The 25,717-nt window shown below is 42.1% G+C and overlaps 1 protein-coding gene and 1 long non-coding RNA gene across 10 annotated transcripts in view; one reads left to right on the top strand and one right to left on the bottom strand.

The window, feature by feature from the left end:
* Nucleotides 1-11,437: 11,437 nt before the first annotated feature.
* LOC117235095 (gamma-aminobutyric acid receptor subunit beta) overlaps nucleotides 11,438-25,717 on the bottom strand; it is an 86,412-nt gene continuing 72,132 nt past the window's right edge. For 2 of the 9 annotated variants that reach the window (XM_033496813.1, XM_033496812.1), the window contains exons 6-10: nucleotides 19,176-19,313; nucleotides 16,022-16,306; nucleotides 15,649-15,797; nucleotides 12,809-12,971; nucleotides 11,438-12,325 (exon numbers count right to left, since the gene is read on the bottom strand). In XM_033496813.1, the coding sequence (XP_033352704.1) occupies nucleotides 12,180-12,325; nucleotides 12,809-12,971; nucleotides 15,649-15,797; nucleotides 16,022-16,306; nucleotides 19,176-19,313 (881 nt within the window). In that variant the 3' untranslated portion in view covers nucleotides 11,438-12,179. Of the gene's footprint in view, nucleotides 12,326-12,808; nucleotides 12,972-15,648; nucleotides 15,798-16,021; nucleotides 16,307-17,824; nucleotides 17,963-19,175; nucleotides 19,314-25,717 lie in introns of all 9 variants that reach the window. The other 7 variants (XM_033496811.1, XM_033496810.1, XM_033496818.1 and 4 more) reach the window with 5 other exon arrangements.
* LOC117235106 overlaps nucleotides 22,050-25,717 on the top strand; it is a 108,749-nt gene continuing 105,081 nt past the window's right edge. The window contains exon 1 of the long non-coding RNA XR_004493621.1: nucleotides 22,050-24,236. This is a non-coding gene — a long non-coding RNA (uncharacterized LOC117235106). The remainder of the gene's footprint in view (nucleotides 24,237-25,717) is intronic.

Genomic DNA, 25,717 nt, shown 5'->3' on the forward strand with positions numbered 1-25,717 from the left:
TTTCTTTTCGTTATATATATATATATTTTTTATATATATATTTTTTATATATTTTATATATATATATATATATATAAAAAGCACCAATGTTGCAAAGTGATTCTACGGTCTACTTTCGATATTTATAATCTTTTAACAATTTCTACTACTCGATTAAGTCGAAGTTCCACCGTTACTATATCAATATTCTTTCGCTAGGAAGCATGAACTTATAAATATTAATAAAGGGAGGGAAGGATCGTATCTCTCTTTTCGTTTTCCTTTGTAACAGTAGCTATTACTCGAAAATATCGTTAAAATATTACAACCTTTCGATATATTCTACGGATTTCACGGAACAAGTCGCGAAGTTTCGAGATCGATATGGATCACTGGTAAGATTGGGTTCGAAAGACCCATAGTTTGAAAAGTAAAGAAATGGCGCGTGTATGCGCGCGCATGACTGCAGCCGCGCGCGCGTGAATCTTACTTATACGTACGTAAAATTATTTTTCATTATACTGATGCATATCTAGACTTTTGTTCCGTTACGAACGTTATTTAGAATATTATTTCAATGAGCAAGTAACTAGGAGAGCCTCTGTTTTATTTACTCCTTTTTTATCTTTTCTTTTGACCATCTCATTTTTTTCTATCTTTCCTATATATATATAATATATTTCTTAAATCCTTTTTTTAGTTAAACGACACACGAACGCGAGGGCACGCTTACGTCCCCTAATATGTCCTTTTCTCGGCAGTTAGCACGAGCGATTCTCCGATTCTAACGCATTTAATACGCGATTGCGTATTATAACTTATTAATACACACGCTCATATATGTACATTCTCTCTTTTTCCCCTATCGCATCTGCATTTTCTCCCTCACATTTTCTCTCACATTCGTATTCTCTCATTTATGAATCTCTCTCACTCTTTCCTCTCTCTCTCTCTCTCTCTCTCTCTCTCTCCCTTTCTCTTTTTCCCCTCTCTCTTTGAGTTTTTTAATATCATCTGATTTATTTACAATGTAATCGTTTCGCCTCGAATCGCGCTCGTTGGATGTCAGTTTCACGATCGTGAACTACGAATGATGAGAAGAAACGCGTAGCTATCGATGAGAACGCGAAAATATTGCTGCAGTGGACGAAGGTGAAGCACGGTGTACGACGAAACGCTGCGAACGGAAATTAATCTTCCACTGGCAGAATGAAATATCCGCTATTTAATTGAAAAATAACTTTAATTTGATATTTATCGAACAAAATCGATATTTCCAATAACTGATAATTTCAGTTTGTAGGACGTTACAGTTCACGACATATCGGAGTAAAAATTTATTTATTTAAATTTGTAGCCCTTTAACGTCGCAAGTGGAGAGAGGCTCGGAAAAGTGGTCAAACGTCGTACTATAAATTTCATTCCATATATATCTTATCTTATATTTAACATTTTTATTTTTGTATCCGATACAAAAGATAGAAACTCAGGAAATTTCTACGGATAATTATCCTCCTTTAGATTATTAACTTTGAATTTTTCGCAATTTCATTGCATTACCCAAGGTGTCGGTATACCATTGTTATGATGTAATAGTGGATCGTTTCAATTCTACCAGTCAAAAATTCATTCGACTACGAATGTAAACTGTTTTGCAAGAAGAGCGTCTTGAATTCTTGCAAAACGATGGAACGAAGATTGGCTATCTTTCCATTGAATATCGTCTCTCGGTAATTTATATTGAAAACCAAATAAAATTTTATTCGTAATTGATAGACATTGCTAAATGGGAGAGGGAATAGGTTTCGAGGTATTGGCCTGTTACAAAGAAAGCTAGAGAAAGCTTCGGTTGTTCCAGTTGTCAAGATGCTCGTTGAAAATATCGCGAGTGAGATGGTTCGAGAGACATTGTAATTCGATTTACACGATTCGCGTAACACGACGGGCGCGGTTTAGCGCTTGCTCATGTTGTTGCGCAACAAAGACGATCAAGCGTAATATTACCAGAATAGCGTTAAAAACAAGAAACAAAAATAGAAGAAGAGCAATAGTGGAAGGCGAGTAACGAAAAGATGTTAGGTTTGGAAAGTATCAAAGACTGAACGTTGCTTTCGTTGAGTTTCGCCTTTCGTGTATTCTTTGGTCTTTTGGTAGGTTATATAAATCGCTCTCGTTTCTCTCGTATAACGAACAATTTTCTATTTGGCATTCGGTGAGCGTTAAAGATAGCCTAGAATTTGCCTTCACGTCGATAGAATTTTCGTTTGTACCGCGTAATCTATATAGTCGTGATTACGAGGATAAATTTTTGTCTATGCACGCGCGTTCTCCAATAGCCATTCGTTGACAGGGTGGGATTGGTTATTCTTCAGCGGACAGTCGCCTTTTTGTGGGACGATCATGGTAATTGAGCTGATATTTATATACGTTGTCGTCGACCATGCATTTTATTCGGATATTACAAAAAACGATTTCTTTAATGGCGCACGGCTAATCATATATCAAGGGCGTACCGTAATCTGCCCGTTCTTTCTTTTTTTTTTTTTTTTTTTTTATATTCTCTATATCGTTTCTCGTCGTCTCTCTAATCTGAAAAGGAAATATAGGTATATCACATTCGCCAATCGATTCTATTTCGTTTCTCATGCGGACAAAAATGTTTTTCGTGGTCGTGGTTGCAAAACGAGATTCTCGACTCTTCTCGAACGAAACGCAGGAAAAAGATCGAACAATCGGGCAGATATCGAGGCACCCGCGCAATCGGTATATTTTTTTCTTATTTTTTTTTTTTTTTGTTCTTTAAGGATCTACAAAAACTCGGTGACTCTCACGGCTCGACTTTGTCATCCGCTCTCGACTACTTGCATCGTCGTTATCATCGTCTTCGTCTAAATGTCTTCTCGTTAATTCTCGAGGAACAGGAACTTCCGCAATAAAATACAGACCACGGAGATACTCACGCACGTACCACGTATGCAATAGTGTACACGCGGACATTCTTTCACGGACGAATCACGCTCTCCCGATTAAATCAGCCACACTCTCACGGATTCTATTAAGTCTACGCTATTGTGTGTTATGTATGTATGTATGTTCGCACTGCTATATACGCCCCTGTCGTGCAAAATGCAACACTGTCCATTCTCGCGCGTCCTTTTTTCTTCTCTCTCCTCTCTTTCCCTAGCCGATTCTTCTCTTTTCGTCTCTCGTCGCGCGCGCTCTCTCTCTCTCTCTCTCTCTTTATTTTTTTCGTAGAATCAGCGCGTTACAGCCACGTAGATGTGTTTTCCTTCTGTTTAATTTTATTTAATTTTCTTTCTTAAGGTAGTATAGGTAAACGTATGGGTGTACCTATATCTACCAAGTGCTGGTATATGTATATATTTATATTTATATATATATTTATAATTAATTATATATATGTATAATCGCATCGAGATGGTAATCACCCAACCTACGGGGTATGCTTCGTGTGTACGTGTATATTGTATCGTGTTATGTACTGCGTGTATGCATGTATATAAGTATTATTCTTTATGTGTGTATGTGTTCGTTTTTGCTTATATATCGTGTACGTACATGTATATGTGAATGTGTTGACTGCGTGTATCTACATTGTTCTTCTTATCGTTAACGACCGTAGAATACGTTTCTACAACATAATGCAATTAGTGTGTGTTATTAAATACATTTTAGAATTTGATACTCTCGTCAAGACAGTCCGTCGCGCGATACCTCGTCGTACTTTCGTTCTTCTTCCTTCGGTCGTCCATGAGCACGATCACTGTATCCGATCTTCGGCCGTTGAATTCCGCATCTTTTACATTCGCGGTCGTTCGCCATCCGATCGAAGACGTTCCGCACGGCTCCGGTTTGGTATACTCTTGGAACAACTCGTTTATTTTTCTTCGCTGTATGTAACGCGGGTTGGAGAGCTCCGATTCGAAGGGGTTTCGAAGTTTTCAAGCGGTTTACGAACGTAGAAACGTGCCAAATCCCGGAAGATTCTGGCAGCTACGCGAACGAAATTGCAAACTTGCGTAATACGAAGCGGGACATGCTTTCTCGTTGATCAAACCTGAGAACAGAAATACACCGTTCTCGCCGAATACGCTCGCGTATATTTACGCCCGACGCCTGCTAATATTGTTCGAGGTTTCAAAGTGTGAATCGTTTCCTCTTGGAAAATAGTGCGAGAAGTTTCGTTGGTGTTTCGTGCAACTTGTACCGAAATACTGGAATCCATTGTATATACAACTTTCTCAATATCATCCTCGACTTTTCCATTTATATTTTTCTCAATGAAAAATATAGTATACCATGTTAAGTGTATCAAACTGGCTGGACCTTTCGTTTTATTATTTAATCAATAGATCAACAATTTTTCGTTTGAAAAACGTTTATCAACTCGACGTATGGTTCGACCGTCACGCCATACGTGACGCTGGATCATAAAAAGTTAATTTGCTTAAAGAATGCAAGCTGTCCTGGAGAATAAACTCGGTCGTACTCGCGACGGCGTTAAAGCAGATCCATTAAGATCGTAAAAATGATTTACACCCGCTGGAACCTCGAACGATATAAACTGCAAAAAAGCGAGGTCATGAAAGTCTCAAGAATCTCGTTCGCTAATAAACACACACAGCATGGTATGAAAGCAACGGGAGGCTAAATTAAATTATAAATATTCGATAGTTGTTCGAGTCCAATGTAAACCATCTTATTAATATCCATCGATCAAAGTTCACATGTTTGTTATTTTATTTTTCTTTTTTTTTCCATCTCTTTTAATATGCTACGAGCAACGTTAAAACGAAATGTTCACATTAACATCGGTGTTTCGCTTAAAAACCGAGATTTGAGCAACGAGTTACTCCGAACGTATGTATCTCTTTCGATTCAATTCTTCTCCGTCGCTTTCTTTCTTTTTCTCTACTTTGTAATTTTCCTAAATCAAAAAGGTTGGCTGCCAAATCAATTCGTATGTTCGTACGTGTAGTCAGACACGCCCAATCGTATATATTCGTAACCCGGCGGTGTTAATTTTATTTTGAGCAGGATGATACAAATTGTTTTGTTCTTTTGTTCGGCTACGAAACCTAAGGGAACGGATACAGGTTACAAAACACGTTGAACACGGTTTATCCGTTCGAAGATACATCGCTATATTCGAGTTGATCGAAATGTTCGTCGTGTTTCGCGAGATCGTTGAGCTTGCGCGCGTTTCGTCCCGTGCGTCGACGCGAACAGCAAAGCGGCGGTGCAACGAACCGCGGATCGTTCGTCGTGAAATCGAACTGGGTGCAACGAAAATACAACGGGAGAAACGTTGCTCCGAGTATTCTCCTGCTATCGATCGATCGTCGAACCGAAAATAGGTCTCGAGGAGTTTAACACCCGTTCAGACAGATTTTCCAATTCCTTAGTCGCTTAGTGCTTGTTTTTCTCTAATTCCTTTGTTTCGTCGACTGGTTTATTATTTTTATTTTCCCCCCCCATTCATCGCCACGATTGACTAAAACGTATATTGCAATATGAAGTTGGCAGTTTTCGTTACAATGCGATTTGAACTCACATGGTCTTGTCGTGTGCACGCCCGTGGCTTGATTTCTTCTTCATTTACGATATCGGTGCATCGACGAGGACGACCATCGACCACGATATCGAATCGTGCCGACGAAAAAAACCTTCGTTCCACTTGGTCGATCTATCGTAGAAAATACTTTACGCTCTCGATAGGAACATTTTCTTCTTTCTGTGTGCATATTCCGTAGAGTATCCTCGAACAATGAGAAACAAGATGAAGAGCGAGATTCTTTGCGTTCTGCCGTTACACGCGAATAAACAACGTTGATTCAAAAAGAAAATCTCTGCACACCGAAGCGTACGCCGATCGAGGAGTTTCGTTTTGAGCAATTATGCGTTTCCCGAACTTCGTGATAGGGCTCAAGGATGCTCGAACGATCGTAGAAAATCGAGTAATTGATTTGGTTCTATTTTGGAATCGTTAGCGGTAGAATCGTTTCGATCCTGCACGTTCGTTCGATATCTCAACGAATTTCTCTGGGGTAGACGTGAAAAATCGTGAAAATCGTAAACTAATTCGAACATCGTGGTCGTACGGTCGTCTACGTTGTTTGGTGCACGATTCTCGATCGATTCGTCGATTTTGGAAAATACTCTCGCTCGCCGCGTATCAATCATTCGCTACGTTTTCTTTTTTCTTTTTTTATTTGAAATACTTAAATACTCTCTCTCTCTCTTTCTCTCTCTCTTTCTCTTTGTCTTCCTTCCTCTCACACTAATTTAACAACATTTTTTCCAGTTAATCACTCACTACCGAACGAACGAACGAATGTACGTACTCACTTCGGTCCCCCGACGTGCCTCCAGTCTACTTCTTCTGTTTTTTTTTCTCCCTATACTTTAAAAGTGATTTACCTAAATATGTGCGAACAGTCACATTCTCGTGTGCACTACATTTGCGTATATATATTTATATATATATAATATGTATATATATATGTATATATATATAATATGTATATATTATTCCGCAGTAGGTACTCTTTGTTTTTTTTTTCTTTAACGAATACAATCGCTCTGTATAAAACTCGTATTTACAAGATGATCGATTTGTATAGTATTAATAGGTTTCTTCTCTTTCTCCCTATTTTCATTATTTTTCTCTTTTTTTTTTTTTAACGTTTTGGTTTCATCCTTTCTTTTTCATTTGTTTCGTCTCGTTTAAATGCCGAGATGCCTGCGCGCGCGTCGATGCTGCTCACCGGTAATTAAACGATATCGTTTCATTTCGGCAATATAATTACGTGGTAATATTTATATCTATATATATACGTAGGTGACCGTCGGTAACGCGAGTCTTCACCTTTTCTCTTATTCATTTTCTTTTCTTCATTTTTTTTTTGTTCTTTTGTCTTTTATCCTGCCAGAGGACAGAGATCGTCGTAAATTTCTTATTTTTCATCCTTAAAACGTTTATGTATATAATATATATATATTAGTATAATAGTATCAATAATAATAATAATAATAATAATAACAATAATAATAATAATAATAGTAATAATAATAATAGTAATAATAATAATCATAGCAATAATAATAATTGACCGTGGTCGGTTCGGAGGAACTGGCGCGCGATTTTCAAGGCACGTTTTAACACGTGCGTCAGCTTGTTCGTAATGACGTTATATCGCGGATTAAGAATTTCTTTCTCCTTTTTTCAACTGTTTTTTCTCTGTTTTCTCACGCGTGGCGTCGTCGGGGAAGAGAAACGTTAAGAAAGTTCCAAGCGTTATCGTTTCGACACTTTGTCGCGAATCGACGTTTGTTCGCTTGCCAATCGTTATCCAATCGTGTTTTCGACGTAACCTGGTGTTTCGAGGGTGCTCGAGATCTAAACGGTGAGAGAAACATTCCTCGAATGAACTTTCGAAAATATAGATTATATATATATTTATATATGTTTGTGTACGTAGATGTGTGTGCGTGTGTCTAGGTGTGTGAATATATACGTACGAGGTATGAGTTACATCCTATATGAGATTTCTCTATCTTTTTCCGCTTGGAACGTATCTATTGCGTTTCCGCCTTCGCGCGCGTTTACTTTCCGCCGAAACGTATCGAATAAGCTTATATATATATATATATATATATATGTATATATATATACACGCACACGTAATCATTTCGCGCAGAAATGGACAGGAAATGTTCGAGTGTACACGATTGCGATCTGTCCGTGATTCACCGAATCGGTCTACCGACTTTTCTGTATCATTACAGTTTCGTTTCCTCGGTGTTCTGTTCGTGCACTTGGATTATTATCTAATTTGTAGTTCATGGCGGCAGAAATAAAATGGAGAAGAAGATGAGAAAAACGAAACGATTTATCGAGAATGGTTTTTTCCTTCGTTCTATCGGTATAATTCGCTTGTAGCTTAGCCTAACTACCTATTACAGTTCGCTCGCTACGGAAGAGCTCCTTACCCTCGTCACCTTCGTGGACGTGCCAGTTCCTCGTGTACACGCGCACACACGGCTTCATAGATTCAACGTAAACAATAGGCACACGTATATAACGTACATACGTACAAACACGTGGGTATGCATGAATGCATACGTGATATACGTATGAATAAATGCATATAGACACTGTAGAATATATCACAACGATAAAACGCTAGTTCCTTTTCCCTTTCTTTTTCGCTATAATAGAGACTCCAAGTAGATAACAGATGTACAATTATATATAAATTGCGTAATAATGCTTCCGTTGGGGCGGACGTGGAAGTATCGTCGATATTACTTACAATTATCATCATAATACGTGCAGAACGAAGAGACGAACGAGGGTTAAGAATGTTAATTTACGTCCCGTCCCACCTCGCTGCCAGAATCGATTGACCCTTTTGCCTTCATCTTCTTTGGGTGCGTATCACCGCTTCGACTATCGTTTTCTCGCCCGATCGACACAGATCGAAAGAGCGTCGCCCCTTCAACGGTGTATCGTTCGATCATGCGACGTAATAACAAGCAAACGCGTGATGCAACGCGCCGATAACAACGACGGTGGTGGCGAGGTTAATCAAGGGGCATTCGTTCTCTCGTAAGTTGCACGGGTTTTTGGAGGGTGGTGGAACGGGACGGCCAAACACGAACTTCCCTCGGCCACTTCTTCCGTATATTCGAGGGGGATGGCGACCAAGGAGATCCTCGAGCAAGATTACCTACTTTTATAAAGAATTCTCGCAGAGTACCAAGGCAAGAAGCTCCTTATTAAATGCACAATGAGCAAGAGCGTCTGGCAAACGGACTGTTTGGCGATTGTAGAGAAGAGCGGCGGAGAGCGCTCGGGAAAAAGAAGGAAACGGAGAGATCGAGAGACAGACGCGAAAGACAGGAAAAGAATTTGAGCGAAAGAGAGGCAGACATGGACAGTGAGAAGGAGAGAGAAGAATAGAGGGTGGTGGGCGGGTTGGGCGTGTCAGCTGGTCGATATCCTGAATGGCAAGCTTCCACGACCCAGTCTGCAGCCAGCAAACCACGTTGGAAGAGACAGAAGAGACAGAGAGAAAGAGGGACGAGGGATGAAATGAAAAGGAGAGACAGGAAAGCAGAAGTGTGTTACATGTACGTACGTACGTATGCGTATATGCACTTGGGGAATCAAGATGATTCTCGTTCGTGTGTGCGACTCTGGCGTTCGTGGATGTGGTAAGGTCCGTGTCCGTGAACGCGCGCGGTCGCACACAGTGAGTAGGAGAGATGGTGGATGGAAAAATGCGAGCATACAGCATGGAGTATCCAAAAGACGGAAGTAGAACGGCATACAATTGGCGTTAATTAACTCGGCAAAAACGTACCGACGGAACAGCTACCGGGGAAGACCAAGGGCCTCTCCACGGAAGGACCGCGCCGCGGTGTACATGTGTTCGACGGTAAAACTAATCCACGCGCGAGGATAAATGCGATCGCTGCTCGTTTTCTCGGATGTGCTTTATGCACGGCGTCGCACGAACCATCGCGACACCGTTCTTCGCTTACAATTTCGTTTGTCGTTTTGCTCGATAGAACGTCACAAGTATTTCGAATGGGAAACAAGAGCGTTTACGTTGCGTTTACGGTTACGGTTGGGAATAACTCGTTGCAGAGTGACGCGCGACTAAGAAGAACCATTAAAAGAAGGACGATTCAAAGGAGATCTTTTTTACTCTTTTCTCTTTTCTGTTTCCTCGAGATTCTCGCGTCGCTCTCTCGCTTCTCTTCCCTTCTGTCCTCTCTACCGTATTCTTCAGCGAGGACGTATTTTAAATCGTTTTCGCGAAAGCGTTTCTCTACGCCTGCGTGCCACTAAACAGAAAAAAGCTGTTTGATTTCGTTTGATCGCGGTGCGCTTCTCTTTTTCTTTTCGTGTTCCGTTTCAACGCTAAAACGACGGGAGGAAAAAAGCTTACTCCGCAGCCTGGAGCGGCTCGCGTTCAATTTGCGGACTCCTCCTTGGCTGGCCTCTCCCAACCTCGTGTTTTGCAATTTCGCGAAAAATTGGAATAACTCTTACGTCCGACCTAATCGTACGTTCTGGGAGTAGATCTCTACGTATAACAGTTTTTTTTTCGCGGCTACGTAGTAGTACGAGCTAAAAAGTTACTCCCCGTTGAGCCACGTACACGAACACGTACAGGGTTGCGCGCCGCGACGATTCCACGGAAGTTACACGATTCCGAGGGAGGATCGCGATCATAGAAGTGACGGAAATATAAAAGTCGCTTCGTCCGACGAGTTCTATAAATGGTAAAAAAGTGGTATAAAATGAAACGGACACACATAACGTTCGTGGCAATAAAAAAGACATTCGAGAAAACAGCTCTACCTCGAAATGATGCGACTCGCGTTGAAATTGTTGCTCGCTCCGCTCGTCGATCCGGCCGCGTCCATCGGGATGCTTTGCGATTCGTCGCGATCGATCTTTCTTCTGACTCGATACAGACGAAGGATCGATCGTATTTCATCGCGAGGACGCTTCTCGAGGATCCGTTACCTCGTGTGTTGTCGACGCGCGGATAGTCGTGTACGTGTGTCTGCACGTAATTACCTAACGTGCATGCGCGTACGTACGTAACGCATTTACGCGGCACATGCACACGTATGTCTCCTTACATACGTAGATACTTAAAACGTACTTACTTAACGGATTAAGTCGCACCAGTCTCCGGTAGTGAACCGTTTTTTGTCTTCGTTCGAAACAAAAACCTTTTCTCCTCCACTCTTTATTCTTTCGTGCACGTGCGCTGGCGCTCGTAGAGTAACACACACGCACGCACGCACGCATGTACGCATGCACGCACGCACGCACGCACGCACGCACGTACGCACGCACGCACGCACGCACGCACGTACATACGCACGTTCATATATACACATGTATAGGCACGCATGCAGACACACACGAAGGCACGCACTTGTACACGTAGGACAGTGGCGCGCGCGCACACACACAGTCACGCGATCTCGCACACGCAGATTCACGCGATTCTTCGTCGTTCTGCTCAATCACATGTACACTCGAGCGCCATTCGAGCGACGATCGTTGAATTCTCGATCGACTCGTTCTTAGAATTTCTCGTTTTCCATCGGCCTCGTCTCGATTTGTCGATCTCGAACTGACGGGCTTTTATTTTGTGTTTTCCCTTACGTTTAGTTAATTTTTTTTACTATGTATATATATATATATTTATTTATATGTATGTATATATGTATGTATATAATGGTGGCTAAATTGACAAGTGTTTATATCGAAGGTATTCTCTTCTTCTTTTTTAAAGACCTAGGTACCTAGACTGGCAATGTTTAAGGTATGCACGCTCGTGGATTCGCAGTTTTAGTTTTTGAATTTGTTTTCTTTACTGTTCTCCGTTTTTCTATTTCGTTCGCATCTTTCTTTTTTTTTTTTTTTTTTTTTGGTTTTCGTTCTCTGCCAGCGATGGCAAGTTTTCCACTTTCAATCTTTCGCGTATCGTGAATAATATACGCTCGCGTCGTCGTCGCGATTAAACATGGGAACGAGAGTCAGCGATGGGTCGCGTAAAATCGAAGATCACGTCGCAGGCGCAGGGAGATTTACGATCAGCGCGCTACGATTGGAATGTCACGAAGTAGTCACAGCGCGTTTTAGTCGTCCGACCGGTCTGACCAGCGGCTGTCTCTATCTCTTACTCGATCGAAGCACAGAGGCGCCCGGCTCGTTTGTTACCTCTTCGTCGACGTCTTTGGTCTGGACACTTTCCATTTCACATCGAAACAGTGTTCGCGGTCAAGTTAGCCATTAACAATCGCTAACCTCGATCTCTATACGTTTCCTTAGTCGTTCTCGCATCGAACTTCTTCGTTCTTCTTTTTCTAGTTCTATTCGTCGATCCAGGATGCCAATGTCGATCTAGCTTGTACAGTTTATCTATCTCCCTTCGTATCGAGCTAATCACAACGTTATTTTTAGTCCGTCGCACTCTTAGGACTTTTAGTCCTGGCGGGACATTGATTTTTTTTTCAATATTTTTAGACCTATTTCGTAGTTCCATCTGCGAATCGACTTTGCCCCCTGTTGCCAATACTTTCGTATCTGTCTTTGACCGCACGTTTCGTCCATCGTACACGCGCGATCGTCGCGTTCTCTTCGTTTATTTCGCCTCCTCGAGAAGCACCAGATCGTCCGCCACGACGTCGCTGATGTGCAGGTAGATGATCCAGTACATCAGGTTGAAACAGACGAAACATACAGGAAACACGATGCGGGAATATTTATCGATATCCGATGGCGTCATACCTGACAAGAAAAATTCGTCTATGCGTTAAATTGTTTTAACGAACAAATCATATACATGTATGTTCGTATTATGTATATTTTTTTTCTTAAAGAAAGCGATTATCGTGGTGTACAGATGTAAATATATTTTTCTATTAATACATTGGTGTCTTACTTCTTGCCGGAGAATAATTTTACCATTGACTGTCGGTGGGAAAAGGCTTGAATAGAATTAATTTACAACTATGAAACATTCTTCTATGTAATTCGCTATGCAATTGTTCAAATCTGGTTTTAAGGATTTTATGTTAAGGATTATCGATTATTACTGCCAATTCAGCTTAAAAATAGAAAAAAATTTAAGAATAGGTAACCTAACCCCAACCCAGGGAATCAGATATTTTAACTTCGCTTCCTTTTTAATGCCTTTTTAATGCCTCGTAAAAGGAGTACGAATCTCGATATAAGCCGATAATTTGAGAGATAGAGAATATTTGGTCGTACCGTAGAGCTTGCTGATATCCTTGCCAGGATGAATAAGATGTTGCGGCGCCGGCGCTACCTCCTCATCGGCTCGTCCGTTTATGGTATTTTCGAGCGTTCCGCCTTTGCTGTGTGCCTTCGGGTCGTGCACCTTGAACCGCACCTCCTGGACAACACGGGACCACTTACAAGAGACACGGCAGTTCGGCGTGGGGTGTCCTTTTTCGAGGAGAACCCCTTACTTTGGTAGATTGGCATGCGACATCGAGGATGGACAAACGCGAGTTCTACTATATTTTATTCTTTCTCTCCCGTAATTTCACATTCTACAGTGACTCATAAAATTATTTGCATACTTGTAGAAATCTTTTGCGAATACATTACGTGTATTCATAATACGAAACATTCTTAGATTTCATTAGCATTGTAACGAGACCCGACTATCATGATTATATTGATAATGTTTGAAACAAATCTGAAAATATATATAGAAATTGCAAAATATTCGGTACAACTATGTATTGAGTACATTTACACATTTGCACGATTACAAATATATAGTATATGTATATTTCGCAGAGATTATAGAAGTATTTAAACAGACAATTATCCACTATATTAATAAATCGTAATATTCAATCGGATCACATTTAACACTTAATATACGATTAAAATGGCTATTTACGTAGTGGATTAATTTTTGTTTAGATATATGTGTACGACTAAATATCTTGTAATTCTTACGTATATTTTCAGTTTGGTTTTACATTTTGACAGTATAATCATGACAGTCGAGTCTTATTATACAGCTAAGTTTTAAGATGTTTTATATACTATATATATATGTCGGAGATGAAAGGAAAACCGAAGCCTTTCCTTGGAAATTTTGGGAACATCCTCTAGTACTCTAGCCTAGATTTTATCATAGCTGTAATTGTTCGAGATTTGAGATAGCGAGATTGGGCTCGAGGTGACAATTGGTCGCCGAACGTAGTCACGGTCATGGGATGGACGTTTTGCCTAACGGAGGTCTGGGGTGGTTGTATGGTTTTTCCGAGAAATGTGGTTGTGGCGGCATGCGGCCTCGGGAGCGGGCCTAGCCTCGTGTGATGTTGCCTCGGAGGTGCCGATATAATGGGATATACATTGTATTAATAATCAAACTCCAGGCAGAAACTGCCTAGCAACGGCGTTTGGAACTTTCTCGATGCTTCCAACGAGTATGTATCAAAGTTCAGGCAGAAACTGCCTAGCAACGGCGTTTGGAACCTTCTCGATGCTTCCAAACGAGTATAGAAAACAAATGCAATCGTAGCGAGAAAAATCTCCACGAGGCTGGCATTCGTGCGATTGCCATGGAGAGTGACACATCGAACATTTCAACGATCGTATTTTGCGTCTAGAATTAGTCTACGCTTAGTGAAGAGCTATCCCGTTGACCGTGGATCCGTTTGAACCCAAGAACATTGTTAATAGCGTTCATTAAACTTATTATTCGTAAAACATACTATTCATCAAACTTTCGGCTTTGTAAAACAATGGCTAATTCACGTGAAGAGTTGTTACGCGCCCAAAATTCTAATCATAACCCGACATATATATATATATATATATATATATATATATATATATATATATATATTATATAGTGTTCACATAACACATACAATCTACATATACGCAAAAGTTTTTCATGGCAAATATCGAAATACTTTCACGAGTCACTGTAGATCGCAAATCTATCAAACGACTCACCTGACTTTAAGATCTACGCGACTTCTTTATTTCCCACCGTTCATTTACGTTCAATCTGTGGCTCGAAGTGTAATGGAACTCTAGCGGACGTACGAAGCGGTTTCCGCGTTAATGCAAGCTTCGTGTCCGCGTTTAATCACGTTTGAAAGTAGAAAACAGAGAGAAAGACATCGGGGCAACGTCGTTGTGCTTTTATCTATGTGTCATTTTCATTAACGCCCCTCGCTCCTTTTCTCTTGGCCGCGTGCTATTTTTTTTTTCTTTTCCGAAGCTGCAAAACCGGCCGATGAAATGAGCCGTGCGACACGAAGCGTTCTTGTTTATATCGCGCGCGGTGCGGTCCGCACGGCGTGTCAAAGAGCGAGTAATTAATCCAGTTCAAAATTAATTAAACTGCCTTATCCTGGCGACATTTTACGCGCGATACCGCAATGCAATCCATCCGACGGCACCGCCTTCTTTCCAGTCTTCTTTCTGTCTGTCGTTTCTCCCCTGGCCTTTCCCTCCTCCCGCGTTCCCTTTAATATTTTTCGTTCTCGTTTCACAATCCCCGAGATTAAAAGAAAATTTATAGTGCATCGCATGTCCGAACACGAACCGCCACCATCGACCGGCGTAACACGACCGAATGGGAATTCTTTTCACAGAACCTTTTAGCTTTTGACCTTTCGCGGTTCACTCGTTTTTCGAACGACAAAAAAAAAATATTTCGTTTTTTCGTCCCTCTGTTTTTCATGTTGGTGCGCGGCGAGGATCGAACCTCTGGTTATCGCGAACAAACTATACGGTTGATCCTCGTGGTCGAAAGTGTCGTGTCATGACGTTAAAACTTGAAACTTGCGAAAAAGTAGCGAAAATAATTGATGGTATATGACGATAAAAAGGCAATGCTGGACTAAGAAAAGTAACGTGGCAGCACTAACATGATCGCTAGTAATAATAACGCTATTCTACTGCGCAGCTAGAAATTGCTTCTTTTTTCAATTCGATCAATTCGATCGAACTATTTACATGGCTAAAGGTATGGAATGTCGACAGCAACAGAAACATTCTAATCGGAAAGAAAGATGAATGGGGCGCGACAGATTGGTCGATGTTACACTCACAGTTTGCTTAGGCGCGTGATCTCCGTGATCACCAGGTACTCCAGGTGGTCCTGGATTCTCCCTCGCTGTCTTCATACTTTCTGCGATTTTTTGGAACCGATTCTTTCTCATTTGAATCCTCTTTGCCATATAACCCACTGTCGCGTATTCTGCAAAGACAGAGATCCCATACAAATAATAAAACAAGATACATATATATATATATATATATACAACTGCTGAGAGAACTTGTACGCTAGAGAATTTCCCTTTGTTACGGAGAAATCGTGACGCGGTATAAAATTTCCCGGATACGAAGATTAAGATAAACGATATAGAACGGACAATATTTGTACATACGTATTATAGAAGAGCACGTAAGAAGAGTACTCACCGAGCAACGAGGCAAACACCATGACGAAACACGTTCCTAGGTAAACGTCGATGGACTTGACATAGGAGATTTTCGGTAACGCCGCGTTCGTCGATGACATAAGGGTGGTCATGGTGAGCACAGTGGTTACTCCGAGGGCCACCCGAGCGGGGGTCGCATTACGGTTCAGCCAAAAGCTCACCCACGAGATAATGACGATCAAGCCCGAAGGAATGTAGATTTGAATCAGGTAGTAGCCCATCGATCGTACGAACTGGATCTCGCAGGCCAGCCGCGAATAATTTCCTACGATGAAAAGATCGACAGTTAGGATAGGGGGACGGAGAGGCGCCATGAAATGTCTCTTTCTATTCTTTAGTTGTCGTTACTTTTTTCATGTCTCTCTTTCACTCTGGCCCCTTTTCATTTTTATACTTCCCTTCTCTATTTAGAATCGATATCTCTCTCTTTCTCTTTTCGTTTTCCCCTTTGCCCTCTTTACGATGCATATCGACTACGAAAGGCAAGGAGAGACGTTCTTCCCTTCCCTCTTGTCTTTCTTTCTCTTCTTTTTCTCTCCATCTCGTCGTTCCCCTTCGTTACGTCAGACAGATACGCGTCGCAAGATGTTAAGCAAAGTTTTCGCGGTGTTGATAGATCTGTTGCGTGTGCTCGAGAATACAAGAGGATGTCGCGTGTGCTCGAGGAAAAGAGGTTTATGCGGGGTCGGCAGCGAGGCGGAAAAGACGGAACGAGGAATCGGCGTGGATAGAAAATCGAGTTGTTGCCTCGCTGCTTCTTTTCGCCCAGCGAATTCCCGTCGGTTTATAGCCCTTCTCGCTTTACGTCTTCTCCGTTACGAATCGCAAGAAGAATCAACGACGTTCACGGGAGGAAAATGGGATTTGCTCGGAAGGTCTGATTGCTGCTCGGATCCCACGGTTATGAGCTCAGTCGTTAGCTTCGAGCAGATGGAACTTCAAAGAAAGAGAGTAACGATGACGTGTCTTGCGGTGAGATTACTCGCGTGATGCGTCGGTACCGACGCGAACGACGATTACACCGCTTGTCTTCCGACCAAAGGATATTAACTCGAGACTTAATGAAGAAGCACAGTTTCGACACGAGACTCATCGGAAGATCGTTACTGACGTAAAAAGCTTTATCGAGGTATCTTCTCGTTGATACTTTCGACATGTGATTGTTACATTACACCGTATCAGAAACATATTCTATACTTCTGTATGTGATGCAAATGTAACGATCGAACCGTACGTTCAGATAATGGCAATTATTATGAATAATTGAAATCACTGGAAATTTACCGGAAATAATCGAAATCGTTAGGCATTATGAGGAATAATAAAATTTACTGACATTCACTGGCAATCGTTAGGAATAAATCATCGGGGATCGTTAGAAATAATCGGGACCGTTTGGATTCGTTAAGAATACACGATAGAAATCTCTAGGAATGATTTGTAACAGTAGAAATCACTAGAAATCGCTGTACGTAAAATACGTAAAATCTCTAGGAATCGCAACGACGATGAAAAGCAACGACGAAACGAGCCTAAGGATTTCACATCCAGCTACGTGGCGTATCTGCATAGAGGGCCGTAGATCGCGAGAAAGAGAGAGATATCGGTCGATCGATCGACGATTGATCAACGTCGAGTAACGTTGCTGCGAGCGACATCGTGGTTGCGGACATCGGATAGCGCAAACGTGTCTCTCCACCTTACCCATACCGTTAAAAGCGAGGGTTGAATTATTAATTTTTTTTTGGTTGTTGGTGGGGGTGGGGTTCTATTCATACGTTACCGGTAGTTAGACTAATCTCCATGGCTCGTTGACGATGACCAAGGACCTTGAACTGAGGCAGGGAGACCTCGTTGCTGACACCGACGCTGTTCGGGCCCTCGTTCCACTTGTACCGGATGTCCCTCATCGTGTATCCGACTGAAAAAATAGAGAGACCCCCCGCGGTTGGTACGTACCTTCGCGGAAGCCCTCAAACGCGTTTCAGCTCCGAGGGGGCCTCCACTTACCTCGCACCCCCGTCAAAACCCCAACAAGTCCGCTCTCTTTATTTCCCTCTCTTTCTTATTACGCACACGTGTTTGATTAACGTTTAATTTTTCTCTATTTGTTTCTCTTTCAATCTGTGCGTGTTTCGCTTTATTCGTTCCATTCTTTTCTCTTTGTTCTATTCTCCGTTCTTTCCTCTATCTATCTGTCCCATCCATTCGTTCTTATTCTTTGCCTTTCTCACGAGAGAACCATTTAACGGGGGGACAATAAAGATCGAACACGAGCGCAGGAGGACGTGCAAGCGGAATTTATTAGCTGTTCGTTTGTTTGTTCATTTTCTTTGGTGTAGTGGTCTCGTAGTTGATTCGTGCGATCTTTTCGATCGACGGAGACGATCGAGAAAAAAAGATGACGGTAATGTCGTACGGTTCTTTTTTTCTTTGGATTTCGCTGAGAGCCCGTCGTGTCGGTTTGATTTGATGTTGTGGATGATTGTCGGAAGTTGACTCGGTATTATTTTCTTCTTTCGAATCACGGTATCGAGATAGTTACCATACGGTATAGTTACCATAGAAAAACTGACGATAAGATCGTACGATCGATCGTAAGTGAAATAAGTACGTCGTCCACTTCCGACCCGTGATAGAGGATTAAGTCGGAAACGATGGATTCGTATGAACTGGGAGAGTTCGTCTTCGTCCTTTGTTCCGTGGATTTAAAGATCGATGAAGTCGATTGATTAGTCGATCGGTCGGTTGGTCGAATGAGTTAGCCCCGGGGACGGTTTCGTCCTAACGGGTAAGCTCTTCCTTGATCGGAACGATCGATTGTGTTCGCGATAGAAGGCGAAACGGTGATCGGTGCATATCGGTGCGAGTCAATAAACAGGAAAAGAAAAGAAAAGAAAAGAAATTATACATTGAAAACAAAGAAAAGAAAATGTTAAAATATATACATGTACAAGAAAACTAAGAATTATAAAAAGGAAAGAAAACAACGCTTCACACATATCGTACTGTATATAACGGCGTGTACACGCGTGTGACAATTATGTTACAATAAGTCAATAATTATTTAATCATCTGCGCGAGCCTTTTGGACGAAGTTCAGAAGGAAGAACTAATAAGAGGGGGATATCTACCTGTAGATAGGTGTATGGTTGAATGTCGTTGCCTGTGACCGAGCACGCGAAACTGCGGTAGTTCCACCTCGTTCGAGATGCCGACCGACTGTAGGCCGGCGTTCCATTTGTACCGAATATCGCGCATTGTGTATCCAACTGCCGGGAGAACAAGAACACAAATATCTTCGCTCTAACATACAATAATTAGACACTCAAGTTTTGTGTGGTAGGTATTAAGAGGACTTTTCAGGAGAGCAGAGGTGTCACAAGGTTAAACTGGGCAAGTTGGGTGATAGAGGGTAAGGACGTAGATAGAAGCAAAACATTGTATCTAGCACCCTAAACCGCTTCTACACGGCGTCTATCGCTATATTTACATTATCCATTATCCAACGATTTTGTACAATTTTATCTCTCTCGTTCTATTCTATTCTACGTAGGTATAGATCGGCTTAAGGTGCGTTTCAGCGCTGCAAAAATCGTTGGCATAATCGAGCTAGGCGTTGAAATAATCGTCGGCCGGAGTGACTGAGTCAATTCGGCCGATTATCAAACGCGATCGAAAACGACAATACTTTGAACCGTAGCGCGTGTGCAGCGTTTATAATCGTCTCTTATGGACGTAGAAAAAGTCCTCCGTATGCAGCATCGTCCGCTTTTTAATCGTCGTCGAGTTCTCGTAAACTCTTGCGTTTATCCGTCGATGCTATCGTTTCGGCGATTTACTTTCCATACGTCCATAATCCTTCTCGCAAAAATCCTTTCGAGTATGGTACGAGCTATCGAGGCCACGAGGAACGAGTTGTATCTCTCGAAAATAATAACCGAACTATAGACGAATGTCTATGTTGGAATAATTTATCGAACGCGGGGACAGATCGTGCGTTTTAATCACGCTGACACAAAACGTATCCGTTCGCGATCGACGGCGAATTTTCCGTGATCGATCGGAATTCGCACCTATTTATGTTCCTCTAATTCCTCGGCGCGGCCTCGAGCGTGCACATACCGGCCCGAGAAACATTCCTCCGTAACTGAATCTTAGGTGATTACGATCGTTACACCGCATTCCAGGCACCAAAGTGGCATTCCATCGCGGCGTCGGCCACATTGCGCGAACATCGGCGAAACGTGGATTAAGCGATCTACGACCGAGTATTCGAGATTAACTGCTTTTGTTTTTGGAACACGGAAATACTATCGCCGTTCTCCGTTCCGTTTGCTCATTTTCGGCCGGTAAATGCCTCTCTGTAATTCCGCCTGGCGAATGCTTTGCCGCTCGGCAGATTTATCTGTACAATGTTCGCGACTCTGGCGTGTGTCGATTGCCAGCCTGATTCCGATGTTTTCCGATGCACGAGCTAGCCTCGTTAACATTCGACCGGCTGCCCTCAGCAAGAAACCGTGTAATTTAATTGTCGCAAGAGTTTCGCTAATTTTAAACTATCGATCTTTTATTCGCGTCTTCTTTCTCCCCCCTTTTTCCTCTACCTGGTTAAAACGATTTACTGGTTTCTCCTATTTACGTCGTCTTTTCATCTCGTTTCCGCTTTATGAAAACGAAATTCTCATTCGTCGTTTTTATTTTTTTAAACATTTCTCCTCCGCACTTTTGCTTTAATTTTCTCATATTTCACGTACCCGTCAACGCGTCCGATAAAAAGCGTAAAATATACATCATATACTACAAAATATATCGTATTTTACAAAACGTAAAACGTTTACATTATTTCTCTACATTTTAACGAGACGTTAATCGGTATAAAATATAGTTACTACTCTCTATGTCCATCCATATCCGGAAAAAATGTTTTTCATAAACGGTAAAAGAATATTCTGTTCGCCGATGTTCGCCGCATATAGCAATATAGCGTACATTATAAATGTAGCAATACGCGTAAACCGATTACAAATGGACAGGTTACGTCTTTTTTCTTTTTCTTCTCTAAAAAAAAAAAAAAAAAAATTTTCCTGGATTGGGGCAACGTTAAGCATTACTGGGTTGAAGGGGTGCGGAGGGGAAGAAGGGGAGGTCAGAGTGACTGGCGAAATACCGTAAGAAAAGGAGGGTTGCGACAACATTAGCAAAGAGAACCGTATAGGATCGTAGTGGTGGTACCAAGTTTAGGTTATATAAGACGATAAGTGGAAAGTGTATAAAGTAGATATGGAGAAGCGAAGAAAAAAAGTTTCGTGCCTCGGCATGCGGTGGTTGTGCGGGATTTGGAAAATACGTGGGTGGACTTGGCGGATAGGCGCGCGCGCGCGCGCGCGTTCCCTTCGCGCATATACACACACAAAATATACATACACGCACACACATGTATACATGCATCAGCATATACAATCGCATGCTTCGTGCCACGTAATTTTGTACGTCATGCCCGATGCCGCATGCTTTGTGCTTTACCAGTGACACGAATTCTGAACACGGAATTTAACTTCTTTTTACTCCCGTTGGAATGGTCGTTTGCAATATTCGCGTTCGCAAAGTATGCTATTATCGGATCCCATTTAGCCTGGATCGAATTCGGTCGATCAATTTTTTTACTTTAACGATCGCCCGTACCCGCCGCGGTAACTATTTCTTTTGAAACGAGACGAGCGAATTATTCAAATCGCGATAGCCATACTAGCGAAATGTATCGTTCAAAGTAAAAGATTTAAATCGAATTTTTATCTGTTTGAACTTTTTCAGGAACTTTGACCAAGTTTTATATTTCATTGCGGATAATTCGTAGAATTAAAAAGAGATAGATCAAGATCCGTTGTAACGATATTCAATTGAATTTCAGGGAGATAGTCGTTTTACTACGATCTCGTGGAAAAAAATATTTACATTCTAAATGCTTCGCTTAAGCAACGAGAACCGATCGTTCTCTGGTGAATACGCGTTAGATTATCCACCAAAATCCAAAGCGGCACATTCAACGGATCGTTAAAGGCACGCACAAGTATAAATAACAGGAAGCAAAAACTCGATGCCGACTAAAGTTGCGCAGTCGAAAATTCGGTCCTGGGTTAAGAGAGCGGAACAAAATATTTTCGTGCCAAAGGCATGCCGACTTTCATCTAGGACGAAGTATCATCAAACTACGGTTCTATAAGTATGATTAATAGCATACGCAAAAGTGGCCGGGGGAATTGGGTACCAGTTTTTGGAATATTAACAAAATAAGAGAAAATCGGTTTTCCAAGGTCGATATATCATAACTAGATATTCGAAAAAATGAATATGTATAGGCATACCGAGAACGGGGCCACGGCACGTCACGTCGTGGCTAAAATGCTGCAGTCGTTTCGTTCTTACATGCGCTGGGCTAGATGCACAATGCGTTTTAATTCGGTCGCACCGTAGTCGACACGTCGTTTTCTGTGTTTAGCCTCCTTCGGGGCTGGCCGTCGTCGGCCCTTTACTACGTCCCCGGACACGAGGCTCAGTGCTATATGTCGGAGGCTTTTTAGAGGGGGCCGGGGGCTTGGTTTTGTGATAGTGATGGTCAAGTGGTGGTGGTGGTTTTGTGACAGTGGCAAAGTGGTGACTTTTAGTGTGTATTCATGTAGCACACGTTCGTAAAGACATTTCGTCGTCGGAGCCAAAGTTATAATATGTTTTGATCGTTTTGTTCGAAAAATTGTCTGATATATACAGCTGTGCGTGTGCTCTATGGTTTTCTCAATTTTTGTGCGATTTCTCCGTCGTTTGATATCATTTTTTTTTCTATTTACTTTTTCGCATCTTTTTTTTTTTGTTTTCGACTTTTCACATCGATATCTTTGAATACCTCCGTTCTGAGTCGATATTCTCTGCGCGTATTCCCGATCGAGCAGAAACTCGACACGGTAGCGAGACATTCGCTGTATGCGGTTGCGGAGAAATTACACTAAAGTTTGCTAAGACCGACGTGATAGTTCACAATTGTGGTAAATTGGTACAGTGGAGACCCTTCGGAGGATGCTCGTAAATACGTTTTACGGTTATGTACGGTTATGTCACGCAGATTGCGATCGAAGATGCGGAAACTCGTACTCGTCCTCGAATTATTCTCGACGAGGAATAATCTCTTTACATTTTCAACTTTTTTTTCTCTTTTCGATATGTACTTTTTACTCTTTAAATGTTTACCCTTTTTTTTTTTTACGTCTACAAACCACCACGAAATGCGTCTGCCCTTGCTGCGTAAACGTCGGTCAGCTCGATATCCACCAACGGTGGATCAACGGTTGACCGTACTTCTGCGTGATCGAGCTCACTACCTGTCGTTTGGAGTTACTGCAAATTGCACGTCCGCTTTCGTCGACGATGGCAACATCGTGTAACGCCGAAACGCGATTATATTGGAAAACGCGGTAGTACAATAACGTTAATGCGCCACGTAGCAGGCCAAACATCACAAACTGGTTCGATAACAAAGGCCGTCGTTTATTTTTTCACTCGGGCTCGCAAATGAATTCTCGGGCTTGACCAAGTTTGTCGTTGATGACCTATGCCGGCTCGATAAATCGCGACAATAACGAGTGGGCGTGTTACATCGACCGATAACGGGATTAAAAATAACGATGCCAATGAATCGCGTTTGAAAAAATTTAATTAATATCCTTCCTCCGTGTCCATTCAGCGTAGGGCTACGATGGATTCATTATTTTCCACGAATCAAAATAGTTACGGTGAAAATATTACGTAACTCGTTAAATACGAGTAACGACGATCCCGAATTTTCGGGGTAACGGAGAGTACATTTCGATCGATAATTAAGCGAGCATTGTTTTAATTAGACCGAATTAAAACGTGGATTTGGTCGGGCGAATAAAGTTGTATTAATTAAAATAAATTACGCGAGAACATTAGCGACCGATGGAAATAGTCTGGAAACGAGTAGCGTTGAAAGTCATCGAACAATTTTCTGTAATTACTCGTCGTTTATAGTTAGATTGGAATCTATTCGCGATGCGTTTGCACGCATTTCCTCCATTACGGTATTACTAAGAGCGCGCTTTTATATCGTTTTCCAGGAAGTGGAATGTTTGCCGAATGTTCCGAGCTGGCTGGGATCGACGATTGATGCTTCGTCCATTTACGTAAGTAGTATCAGCCTTGATATTAATCGTTATTAATTACCATTTCGTGAGGAAGCGGAATGAGCGGTAGGTGGGAATGGCGCATGGGCCGCGACAGATCGGAACAGAAATACTTTTAACGACAGTAATAATTTCGCCGGGGACGAAGCTGCAGCAATTAAGGACGACGGCACGATCCGGCTTTCTACTCCGCGAAACTAATCAACGAACTTGGTCAAGTTACTTTGATATCTCGAGCGTCCGACTTCCGGCGGCCTTTCGTCGTATCCTGCAAACGACTGAGTTTTAATATAGATCTCTTAGCCGGAACGAGTTAGGCCGAAACTTTTTCCATTGTCCCCGTATAGATTACCAATCTCCGCTAGACTTCTGGTATAATCAAAGGCACCGGATGCGTTTCACGACTCCTTTTTGTTTCTTTTTTTTCTTTTTTTTTTCCTTGTTTCTCCTCGTTTCAACCCTTATACAATCGTCGGCCAGAATCGTTACGCGAAACGATCGTTGTAATTTAGCTGGTTGGTTACCAGGTGCGTTCGTTTTATCATTTATTTGCTTATCCGACCATCGATAATACATATTGTATCGTTATCGAGAACCGAGGCGAATAGCTGGCTACTGGATTATACAGTACAATTACCGAACTTATTGATACAGGGGCAATGATTTAATGGCTGCTAAATGATCAGACTGCTGGGCCGATTATCGTTAACGAGTTAATAACTTGTTTACGATAAATATTTCTAACGAGGCGGCGGTTTGCCCACTTTTCGACCATCACCGATTTTCGAAGGCTAATTAATCGTTTTTCACCGCGAGCTAGCCCTCTCTCCAACGAGATACGATGCTTCGATCGAAGTGGAACGAGAAAAATTCGTTCGTTCGAATTGATTCGCTGTTAGAATGATTGAAAGAAACCCTTCGATCGAATAGAGGAAAGAGAGAGAGAGAGAGAGAGAGAGGGTGAGCATCCGGGCATCCTCTTTCGGTTTTCACACACCCAATAATCGCGTGCAATTTGCAGCAGTGATAATCGGCGCGAGCTCGTGATAATACGCACACGCTCACAGGCCATTCGCGCGTTTATACATACACACAAAGAGGAATTCGCAGCCGCACATCTACACCCACGCAAGGTGGTTGGGTTAGCTCTCCCGTACGTGCCACCGTACACTGGTGTGTTACCAGGGGCGTTAGCTTGTTTCTCGCTTTGCGAGACCTTTCGTTCTCTATGCGTTCTCGTAACACTATTAGCAGCCTAAACGTAGCGGCACGTCTAATCGAGCCGTGTGTCGTCGACTCGTTTTCGTGCTGAAGTCAACGTCAGGGTTGATTGCGTATACAGCGGGCGACCCGATCGAGACGGCCGTCTCGGCTATTGCGGACACGCTTCTCGTCAAGGTGCTCTTGTTGTTCGCACACTGTGCCTCGTTGCCGAGCCACACGCGTGATTCGACTCGAAACGATCGAAATAGGCGAACCTT

This window comes from Bombus vosnesenskii, unplaced genomic scaffold, assembly GCF_011952255.1.
Source record: "Bombus vosnesenskii isolate JDL3184/JDL3185 unplaced genomic scaffold, Bvos_JDL3184-5_v1.1 scf7180000013314, whole genome shotgun sequence".
Classification (NCBI taxonomy): domain Eukaryota; kingdom Metazoa; phylum Arthropoda; class Insecta; order Hymenoptera; family Apidae; genus Bombus; species Bombus vosnesenskii.